The 12,092-nt window shown below is 39.6% G+C and overlaps 1 protein-coding gene across 1 annotated transcript in view; it reads left to right on the top strand.

The window, feature by feature from the left end:
* Positions 1–12,092, top strand: part of unc5da (unc-5 netrin receptor Da) — a 389,274-nt gene that overhangs the window by 207,422 nt on the left and 169,760 nt on the right. The window contains exon 2 of the mRNA XM_034710336.1: positions 7,810–8,016. Within this exon, the coding sequence (XP_034566227.1) occupies positions 7,810–8,016 (207 nt within the window). The remainder of the gene's footprint in view (positions 1–7,809; positions 8,017–12,092) is intronic.

The following is a 12,092-nucleotide window of genomic DNA, read 5'->3' as shown; positions in this document are numbered from 1 at the left end:
CTAGATGTATCTGTGCCTCTTATATGTTATTGCCGGGCTGAAGCGCTGGTAGTAGATCACTGTGAAAACTGTGAAGCACAGGCCACTGCGGTCTCCTGAGTGACAGCTGAGAAGCATATTGAGGTGCAATATTGGTCTTCAGTCTGTTCTGGAAACATGCAGATGAACTAATAAAAGTCCTGAACCGGCCGAAGATTATGCAAATGGAGGGAAAATTTCAGAAGCGCAAACATAAAACCCAGAGCCCGGCCATCATACTCTGCAGCGAGGCTGAGTGATAAAACTTTCTCTTATAGGAAATCTAAATAAATTTAAGTGAACAAGGATAATAACTTTTGGAGGTTTTTAATGAACATTTATGATCTCATAGCCAAACAGCAGAAATATAAACAACTTAATAAAGTTATATAAAACACAATGAGTGAAACCATGAGGTGTTCAATCAATCAATCAGACTTTATTTATAAAGCGCTTTTCATACAATGACATTGTAACAGAAAGTGCTTTATAAAAAAACAACTTAAAATAGAGTACATTTAAAAAAAAGAAAGATATATATATATGAGAATAAAATAAAAATAAAAAGCCCCCCCGTCCTAATCCCAACCCCAGCCCACAATCCAATTATAATAATAATAATAATAATTAAAATTTAATTAATTAATTAATTAATTAATTAATTAAAAATAAAGAAGAAGTTGCTGAACAAACTGAGGAAACGCTGGAGGTAAAATAAGATGTTAATACTCAATGCAGGAAATTAAACTCACCAAAATAAAATACATTTCTAAGATAATAAAACACTAAAATATTAAACCAGTAAAAGAAAATAAGAGGCTATACTCAAAAAAATAAATACATTAAATTAAACAAATTAAATAAAAAATGACTAAAATTTGAACTTTATATTAAATAAATAAAGTAAGGTGGAATAAAACTGTTATAAGAATAAAAATCAGTTAAAAGCGAGACTCAAAAGGTGTTGAAGGGAGAAAATGACCTCGTGTTTTTCTCATTAAAAAATAGGTAAACCCCATGAATGATTGATGCTAGTGGCAGCTCAGCTTGCAGCCCCCTCACCACACTACCTGTGTAAACCAAACTGAGCTAAGTGGATAATATGTGTGTTTGTTTTAAAGAGACAGTTAGCAATTAGTAAAAACAAGGGACTCCTATTAAATACATAAGTAAGTAAGTAAGCTCAAGCCAGATTAATGCTAGCAGTAGCTCAGCTTGCAGCCCCTCCTTGCATGCTTAGTTCAAGTTTCATCAGAGAGACACTGATGTTTATTTTATACAGCTAGAGTTAGAATCCTTAAAAATAAATCATGATAGGCCCCTGGCAACATGAGAGGCCAATGTTTGAGGCAGCTCAGCTCTTAGCCCATTAGCTCTCCGCCAAAGCCAAAGAGCTTTATATTGATGTTGATTTTTTTTTTAAAGATAGCTTTTGGGTTTTGGGCTTTTTCATTTGTATTAGATGAGACAGCTTGAGACAGAACATAAATGTAGGGAGAGTGTGGGGGCACCAAACCATGTCTGGACCAGCACTCAATCCCATGACCAGTGTGAGGGGGAAGCAACCAAGCTAGACCAGTGTCACTGATGTTGTCTCTTCAACCACAAAATTGCTTTATTCAATCAAATGACAAGTTCTGAGATGCAAGCTAATGCTATTTGCAGGTTCTAGCAGCTTCTATTAACATCTTGCATCCATCATAGAACTTGAGAAAGACACCAATGCCGAATATGAAGCTGCTTTAATATACATATATCAAAAAGAAAACAGCCTTGTCATTTTGTGAGTGAAAACTAAGTTCCAGGTCAATGAATGTTTCAAAGTTTAGCTAATGAGACCATTTTTTAAATAAAGATACTTCTCTAACTTTTAGAAATATCCAATTTTATATTTTTTGTTGAATATAAATATTAAGAAACTTAAGAAAAAGATTCAAGGATATATTTTAAAAATTAGCATAATACTGGTTTTAGGCTATTTCACCCAGCCCTAAACTGCAGCCACATTCTGTTAGCTACAAATCACACACTAACAGTCTGAGTTATCATCTCATTGCAATGCTTTTACCCACTACAAGGTGCAGTGCCGGAGGGACATCTTACAGTCCTTGCTCAGCGTTGCACGGCATGATCCATATTCAGCATTTTAAAGAGCAAAGAGAACCTTAGAGCTTCTATTTCCCCCCCTAGAGTAACTTGTCCCACCACCAGCCTCAGCAGGAAATCCCACTCCAGTGTCTCTTCCTGCATCTCAGCTAATCTGTCTGCAGCGAACTTCCCACCTGCTAAAAAAAGAAAGGGAAAAAGTCAAAGGAAACTTACTCTGAAATAAAGCCTGCAAATCTTTGCTGAACCTCACTGCTGCTGTTTATTCGAGGTATTAGTCGCAGGTATTAAGCTGTCATGTTGGCAAGCATTAGTATAATACCCGATCAATTAACAAATAAGTTATTACTCTGAGGCCCGTGGCTTTGTTTGACAACTGTGTGTTTATGTATTCATGTTCCCATCCATCATCTTCTGGATGCGTCCTCACGTCTATGTTTTGCATCTATCCAAACACAAACACGCCGTGTCAATGCTCAGTGCGCAAAACAAATTGGAGCGCTCTGTACAAGAAAAGCTTGCCTGGGGCTAGTCATTTTGAAATTAAAAGCATGTCTCTTTGTTCAGCCCCAGTTCCAGGAACGAAGGATGTGAATGTGAATGTGTATGTGTCGCACAAGAGAGGGGAGAGAGGAAGACGGAGCGAACGCTGTGATTTTCACAGCAAGGGAATCACACCGAGTCTTTTATCTATTCCCCTCAATCAGGAGACATCCGGCAGGAAAGGTAGGAGGATTAGATTAGCTAGAGAGAGAGAGAGAGAAAGAGAGAGTGGGTTCTCTAATCCTGATGGGGTTTTCAGAGGTACACCCATCACTGTGGAGAAACAGGCAATGTGCAGTGTGGGGAGTTGGGATCGGGAAGGGCGGGTGAGGGATGGCGCGTTTCTCTAAACCCTTCACACTTGCATGAAAGAGGTTCCAGCAAACGAGGGGATTAGTCAGAGTGTAATTACACTTGCGGGGCCTCAGAAGTAGCAAAACATGTGCCGACTGAACACACCTCAGACGGAAAAGGGGGAACAGAGGGTAAGGCCTGTTAATGTGTGGAAAGTGGGAATGCTTCTGCTGAGTTCAACTGTCTTTAGCGAACACTTGACATCTGTGAGATCTGAAAAGTCGTTATGACACGACTGTAGCTCTGACTGATCATCACTGGGATGTCTCAGTCCTTTACATTAGAAGCTGATTCCAGTGTTTCTTTGTTGTTTTATTTGTTTTCTGATGAAGGACACCTGTGGATACTCCTACAGCAGTTGTCACAAATTAGTGGTTGTAAAGATATCAGCATGTCATCTGCGTAGGTGGTAACCCCGACTGAACATCTCTGCCCATATGAAAGGCTGATTAGATGATGGTTAAATAATGCTCAGGCAATGCAAGCCATCAATACATTTACACACTCCAATACAGCAGGTGGCGCTCTTTTAAAAGTGTCACACCAAAATACATATGGCATGTTCTACAGGTAATCCAAATCTCCTCTTATGTGATATTGCTTATTTCTAACCTGCATTGTAGTTTAAATATGGATTCTATAATTTACATTGGAACAAATATTCAAAATGTTACAATTAGCTTAAGCATTGAATTAAAATTTGAAATGGCGTTCTTTCTTTCACTTCTCTCTTTTAAGTACTTGATTCTGATTGGTCAAAAAAACATAACAAAGGGGGCGCTGGTGGCCTAGCGGTCTAAGTGCCCCACATATAGAGGCTATAGTCCTCATTGCAGAGGTCACTGGTTGGACTCCCGGCCGCGACCATTTCCTGCATGTCTTCGCCCACTCTCTACTCCCCACATGTCCTGTCTCTCTTCAGCTGTTCTATCTAATAAAGACAAAAGTCCCAAAAAACATAACTTTAAAAAAATCATAAAAATAGTTATTTAGTCTGAATAACAAGACAACCTGATCATACATCATATCAAATCCACTTGTAGAAATGAGTAAGGCACATTTGTAAAATTCATTCTTTCACCTCTTCCTGTTGCCGATGTTGTGGAAGTTTTTCCTGCTACTGGTGAAGAATGATCTAGAGACTCCTGCCAGCCGACAAAGGTTTTACATTTTCTTTGCAAAGAAAAGGTCAATCAACACACGAGTGGTCAAGCATGGGGAGATCTAAACATTTATACCTGAGGAACCACCCTTTGTCTGCTGCAGGTATCGGCACCAGAATAGGGTTGTGTATCCATGTGGGAGGTTTAGATATAAAGGTCCAGACATCATGATTTAAAACACAAAAGGACCTGCTATCTTGGTGGCAAAACTTTCTTAAGCAGTTGAACCCAAAGGAACCAAAATTACCATTACACCTATTTGTTTCTGATAGCATTGGGGCGGCAGTAGTTTTGTCCGTAGGGACATGGGTCAGGAGCCGGTGAGGTCACTAGTTCAAGTCCCTGTATCGACCAAGTTTGGAAATTGGACCGGTAGCTGTAGAGGTACCAGTTCACTTCCTGGTCACTGCTAAGGTGCCCTTGAGCAATGCACGAACCCCAAACTGCCTGAAGCACTCATCCATGTGCTGGTTCACTCACTCTGACATCTCTCCATTAGTGCGCCAGAGAGCAAACATTTCCTCAGGGGATTATTAAAGTACTTCTTTTTTGTTTTCTTATTCTTCTTCTTCATGGAGGACATTTTCATTATTGCTTCAATTCATTTAAAGCACAAAAAATCTGATTCATGGTTAATTGCTGACTGGTAAACAACAGAGAAAAGAAGAGAAAGAGGGAAGAGAAAAGGTCTTGTCTTCTCCTGTTGGGATTCTATTTTGCCAGATTACCCACTCACTATAAACTGTATTATCCTTTACTAGTAATGTGTACATGTGCATCAACCCTCAGGTCCCCACAGTCAAAATAAGCATTAATGTTCATTAATCCACATCAGGAAGACTTTGATTAAAATATGTGGGGTGCTGGTGGCCTAGTGGTCTAAGCGCCCCACATACAGAGGCTAAAGTCCTTGTTGCAGAGGTCGCTGATTTGATTCCTGTCCGCCACCATTTGCTGCATGTCTTCCCCTGCTCTCTTCTCCCAACATTTCCTGTCTCTCTTCAGCTGTCCGATCAAATAAAGGCAAAAAAGTCCAAAAATACAACTTTAAAATGTATGCACATTTGCAATCACCCCAAATTAGCTGGTAATTATCAGCATATCAAACAACAGAAAAAGAGTTCCACCTTCACTCTGACCAAGGTAAACTTTTTGTATATTTTTTCCTGTTGCAGCTTTAAAAAACTTCTTTATATTTAAGGTTTTGTTCCACCCATCAGCCGTATCCTGGGGCTGTTTTCTGTAAGTAGGGGTATTGCTATTTGTTATCTTTACTGAGAATGAAAACAGATCATATATTGTGGTAACACAGCGGCTGATATAACCTGACCCTATGTCTCATATTTCCCAGGGGAGCCCTCCACCTTTCAAAAAACACATTTAAAATAAAATGTTAACAAAAAAATAACACCACGACATTAATTATTAAAAAGGGAAAAACCAAGATAAAACTTTTTCTTATAAATATTTTCCAGGATGTTAAAATAAATTGCAGCTTAGTTTTCTGAAAACACCCTGTAGCATTGTCTGTGCGTCAGTGTGGCACTTTGGAGGATCTACTGTGGACTTCCTGTGAGTTATTGTTTCTAAAGCTGAGGCGGAGAATGGACTGTCGGGATGGTGTGGTGTTCTTTTCTTGTGTTATTTGTCACGTTGTGCCTCAAAACGATTTGTCTGAGAGAGCCGTCGCTGTGAGGAGTTATGGCTACTAGTTGGGCATGGTTGTAGGGGGGAAGGGAGAGAGTGAGGGATTGTGGGAGCTGGGGGAAGACAGAGGAGTGAGCTTGTTTTGAGGCGTTTTGTGTTTGTTGAAGTTTTTTTTTTACTGCGGGGAAGAAATGTGACATGGTTGGAAATTTGCAGTAGTCGATTTTGTTCAGTCTTTTTCTCTTTGTGCCAGGGGCCTTTCTGTTGGGGGGCCTGCGGTGACATGGGCCCTCGCTGCTGAAATCTGTGTTGCCACTGCCTTGAAAACTTACTTCCACTTTAATGATCTGAACCAGAGTGTTTTTTTTCTGTCCTTCGAGAACATCATGTTAAAAGAGTTCAAACACATCTATCATGTTTTTACCTTTAGAATAATTCTCTACGCTGATGATCCTGTGCTGTCTTCTTTAGTTTAAGGTGTTTGTCTGTTTGTCAGCTGACAACTTCACTGATCTCAAAAGGCTCTGTGTCAAACCAACATGTCAGACTTTGATGAAACATAGTGCTGGTATCTTTTTTGGCATTTCAATGAGTGTGTTTACAGCTTTTACACAGTTTTGAACAGGTTTTTTTTTAACATTTGTGCATGTTAACATCATATTAGACTTCAGAAACTGGGATAAGCCTTTGTCATGGTTTTGAGAAACCCAATTTTGCTACCTTGAGATCTCAGGAAGAAAACACAACACTGTGGCATGTTTACACTCTACCCCAGTTTCTAACAGCAGCTAACTACTTGCGCTACTGGATCAACAAAACAAACATGGTGGCAACAATGAGAGAGTCGTCTTATTTACTTCATCTTCATTGCTGCACATCTCTATGTGCTCTGCAGTGACAATGAATGTTTGCTGTTCACTACTCCTGTTGCTGGAAATGAAGAGGATGAGCCATTTCTGCAATGTAATGCTAGAATTTAATAGTTTTAAGTTCGCAATAACCGAAAGTGGCCCCAATTTTCTTACATTTTAAAACTGTTGTGGTTTGTTTTGTAAAATATGAACATTTCAGGCGCCTGCACAAATAAGTTGCAGTGCTCAGAAATACAGGGATATGAATAACCAGGTTTCTCTGTGTGCATGTAAGCATTATGTCCCGAATACGATTAAAATTAGGATATGGCTCAGGATGTGACACACTTTTATTTATGAGTGCTTTGTTGCCGCCCACTCCAGATTTATCTTTTCTTTTTTGGACCTAGAAGCCCATGTGAAGAGTTATAAGAGAGTATTGAAACAGACTGAAAGTTCAAAATTATATATATGATCTTCAAAAGCGACCGAGACCATGAGGAAGAGGACTGATTATTTCTATATAGTTATTTTTGATGAAATAGGGCGGGTGTCATGGGAATGAATCCCCAGCACACCGCAGGAAAGGCTCATTATCACTTATCAAAGGTTCTTGATGAGAGATCATTTTGAGGGTTAAAGAAAGCTGGATGAGATTGTTTGTTGGAAAACACCACCCATAGATGTACAGGCCAAGATTGGCAAGGCAAGGCAAGGCAAGGCAAGGCAAGGCAAGGCAAGGCAAGGCAAGGCAAGGCAAGGCAAGGCAAGGCAAGGCAAGGCAAGGCAAGGCAAGGCAAGGCAAGGCAAGGCAAGTTTACTTATAAAGCACCATTCATACATAGAGCAATTCAAAGTGCTTTATGTTTGATCTACTCTGTCTCTCTCTGTGTGTACTTATGTAACTTAACGTACATATTAAATAGTGTTGGGTCTTGTATAAGAGACAAGGTATAGCTTTGTTAACAGGGGGGTGCCAAAATCGACATGAATCAGAAGTTTGAATCAGAAGCTTAAAAGAATCCAAAGAGGATTTAAAATCTGCCTGGATCCATTGTTGTTTTGTAAAAATCTTGACACTCCTTTTGATTTGGTTTCATTGTAATAATTCTTGGTTTGTTCTCCAGGTCCTCGAGGTGAAGCGCTGCAGCATGGCCAGTCGGGGACGCTGCCTCACTTCCTGGAAGAACCCGTCGACGCTTACATCGTCAAGAGCAACCCCATCAAGCTCCGGTGTCAAGCTCGGCCCGCTCTTCAGATCTTCTTCAAGTGTAACGGGGAATGGGTCCACCAGAGCCAGCACATGTCTCAGGAGCACACCGACCTCGGGACAGGTACAGAAAACACGAGTTCATCAAACACTCACGAACATTCATTAAAACCAAAACGACAAACATGCTGTGCAAATCGAGGTGAAACAAACATAACCTGACATTTTCATACTTTTGATGCTACAGAACGCTCCTCCTGTCACTTTCGGTTATAAAAACAGCATTTATATTTCTGATAGCAAGGACTAAAGTCTTAAAAATGAACTCTGCAAATGCGGCTTTATGACAACGCCTGCAGCCATATTCAACCCTGCAAATATATTTGCCTCACCTCTTCATACTGCACACTGTGTCATATTTGATCTAAACTGAAATGACAACTGTTAGACCATGAAAGGCACCTACTACTACAATTTCAGGGTTTGACTTTGTACTCTGAATTGTGTCTTTTACTGATGCAACTTACTGAAATGCAGTTGTTGTTGTCTTAACTCCAGAATGAAGCCATTCAATTCACAAAGAACATTTCCCTTTTTTTTTTTTCTCTTCTAAAGTCCAAGTATGTTTTTATTGCATCATCTCACTATGGTATTGCATATCTCAAAACTTCACATGTACTTCTTTTTCTGCAAATTGTCAGAATGCAAAGTAGAAATATTCAGGGTTTCCATGCAGTATGGAGAGGTATGGAATTACAGTTTGTGATTCTGGGTCTTGAGAAAATGAAGTTTCCAGACTGCTGCCTCTTTCTGTTCCCCTTCAACATGAAAATTCTGAATTTTTGAAAGATTGATAGCTCACATAAGCTGAGTGTGTTTCATGGCCTTTGCAGCCAGCACAGTGTGATGTTTACCGCTGTATGAGTCAGCACTGGCCAGACAGAACTTGATCTTGTCGACACTGAGGCAAAAAGTATAACACACAACTGAATGCACACTGATTCTATAGCTGTGAGTCAAACTACAAAAGAAGCCTGTCATATATATCTCAGGTATGTGCCAAAACCAGAAAAACTGCTGTGAGAGAAATATGTTTTAGCTCGTACATAAAAAACACATGCAGCCTTAGAAATAACCGGATATGAAACAAGTCTTAACATTCATCATTTAAGCAATTATAAAGCCAATAAAAAGTAGACTGTGTGAACAGAAATTAGATCTTGAGGCCAGCCTTCCAGGGTTGTCAAAATGTGGATACTTTTTTATACCACATGCTTTGAAAAAACACAATCAGTCATTTTTAAATTCAATAGAAGTGAAAGAACCAAAGCTTTAGAGATCTGAAGTCATATTTCCAACCAAGAGCTGCCATGAGGAACAGAGAGGTGGAGCAGGAGTGGATGAGTCAGCGCTGCTAATGAATACAAAGCAGTGCAACATGAGAACAAACGTTACTTCTCAAATGTTTCACAGAAGTAAAAAGCTCTAAAAAACTAGCTAACAGATCCACACATCCGCCACGAAGCCCATCCTGCAAGCTGTGCATCCTCCCAGCGCTGCCCTTCTTCACATCTGCAGCCATGACAGCGCTCAGTTCTCATCTGGAGCTTACCAGTGTCTTGATTTGGGAATCAAATGAATGCACTTTATGCACTTAGATTTTAGATTAATAAGTCAAATAGATTCTGCACTGCTACACCAGTGTGGTCTTAAACCATGAATGCGTGTTCCCTGAGACAGTAAGGCGTATGATTGGTCACAACATGCCAACCTGAAGACGTCTTAAACCAGGGGTGTCCAAACTTTGTTCAAAGAGGGCCACATTTGATGTTGTCAGAATACCTCAGGGCCAGTGGCTCCTACTGAGAATTAGGAATCATAAAAATGATATATGAAATCTCTATTTAATAATGATTATTTAACATTTTTTCTCAATAAATCAGTAACTAGGTAGTCCTCAGTTCTCCACAAGCCGGGTAAACATGATCAAACTTTATCTTCTTTTGGAGTAGAAAGTTTTTCATTCGGGTCGGGCAATGTGGGAAAAATATTGTATCATTATTTTTCTATGGCAGGATCAAGATCTGGATTTCATCACACTTCTTTTTCATGTTGTTTTTAAGACTTTTCTGACCAGCAGACAACTTTTTAAGAACAAAATAATTATTTTCCTGCGTTCTGAACAATTTTTAATAACCCAAATTTTTCCTTTTCTGCACAATTTCATAATTTGGTCTTGTCTTGTGTCCTCTTTTGTGTCTTCTGAGCTTTTAGTGTTCATCAAGAACATTTCCACATCATGATAAAAACATTAATTTAAAAACCTGTCAACTTTAAGAGTTCTTGTGTTTCTTCTTTATTGCCGTCTTGCAGAATTCCCAGAGCTTTGGCTTTATAAAAGTAGTCCATGTGAAGCTTTTTGAGATGTTTCTGGATTGACTTCAGTTTTGTTTGTGCGCTTGAAAGAAACTGCAAATGTACAGATGATTCAGAATGTGATTAATAGCTGTGCTATAAATAACACATTTTAAGATGGAAGCTTGGGGCCATAATTAAATGGACCTTGGCTCCTGGGCCGTACTTTGGACATGCCTCTCTTAAACCGTCTTCTACAACTTCAATTTAGTTTCCTCCACAGGTCCCACCAGGTGTGACTGGCTGCACCTGTATGCTTATCTCATAGGTGGGAACTCAAACTCAAGTGTATTGACGTTTAAAACAAAGTGCATTTTACATTTGACTTGTGAACTGAACCGACTGAGAGTTTTTTAAAGTGAAAGGTGCAGCGGTGATGTTATTTTCCATCTTTGCAGCAGGAAGCAAGAAGACACTGTGGCATAACTACAGTGTACCGAAAGGGACAAAATAGCAGGTCTTAACCACATAGGGATTAACGTGTTAGCACAGAAAGCCCTTAATATTATCAATATCATACAGGTCATTTAAGGGTGATTAATTAATAGGTTTACATTGCACTGGTTATTAATCTGATGTGTTTGACTGGCGGTAAGACATGTGACATGTTTGAATCTTGCAGTGGATGGTTTGGTTCAGTCTTTCTTTTAGTGCCAGGGGCCTTTCATTGGGTGGCTTGGGTGAAAGTTTGAGTCTAGAAATGCTGATGTCAAAGAAACCTGATAATACTTCCCCAGACTCACTTGTTATGTCACTAAGTAAAACTAAAAATTACTTCTTTCTCATACAGTGGAGCGAATGTTATCTCAAATCCGGCAACAAGTAAGACAGCAGCCATTTTTTAAAATGAAATTGTGTTTATAATGATGTCAAATCTAATTTCCATATGAGAGAAAAAATCACAACAAAACATAAAAGTATTATCTACTGTAATTATGAAGCTCTGTGTCTACCCCACATATCAGATGACCATCATCTATTCAGATTATAGCTCTCTGAAAGAGGTTAGCATAAAGCTAAGTATTTACGAGCCTGCCCGGGCTGCTATTAGTGCGACAGTGTTGATGCTTCAGTTAACGCACAGCTCCAATCAATATCTCCCCCCAGAGTTAACAACAGACCTCTAAATTTTTACTGCCTCTGGTCTGGATTCACAGCTCTGCTCCCATCTGGCTCCTTATCACCATTCATATCAGTTTCCTCTGGGACCGACGTGAGGAAGGAGAAATATAGAAGAGAGAGAACTGAGAGAGAGAGGGAGGATAAAAGCTGAGAAAGAGGGTATCTTAAAGATCCAGCTGTGCTAGTTTCTCATAAAGTAGAGAGATCTGTCGAGGTCTGGACTGTGTCAGCATGTGTCCAGCCAAGCACAAGCTGCTGGATCGTGCCATAAAAAGGAGTGGGACCCAGAGTTGGTTATCTTTTTAATAACCTCGACCTTTGCAAGCATGCAGAAACACCTCATACACAGATTTCAGAGTAGACAGAAAACCTTGAAGGAAGAGTTTTGTAAGTAAAGAGAAAAAATCTGTGAAAAAAGAGGCGTTAGCCAATTTACCCATACATGAATGGAAGCCATCATTAGCTGAATTGCTGAACTGTAAAACTTCTAAATTTTCTGTGTTATTCTGAGGGCTGCTTCCTCTCCATCAACACTTCTTCAGTCTGTTGCTATAGCACCGCGCTCAAAGCCGAGGTGACAGAGTTACAGGCAACTCTTGCAAAGTTGAAATTTAATGAAGGCAGAAAGAAGTCATGCTGTTTGTGGAGAGGCTGGAACAAACT

The sequence above is a fragment of the Notolabrus celidotus genome, chromosome 19, assembly GCF_009762535.1.
Source record: "Notolabrus celidotus isolate fNotCel1 chromosome 19, fNotCel1.pri, whole genome shotgun sequence".
Taxonomy (NCBI): domain Eukaryota; kingdom Metazoa; phylum Chordata; class Actinopteri; order Labriformes; family Labridae; genus Notolabrus; species Notolabrus celidotus.
Note: the sequence above shows the minus strand (reverse complement) of the source record. Positions and strands in the feature narration are given on the sequence as shown.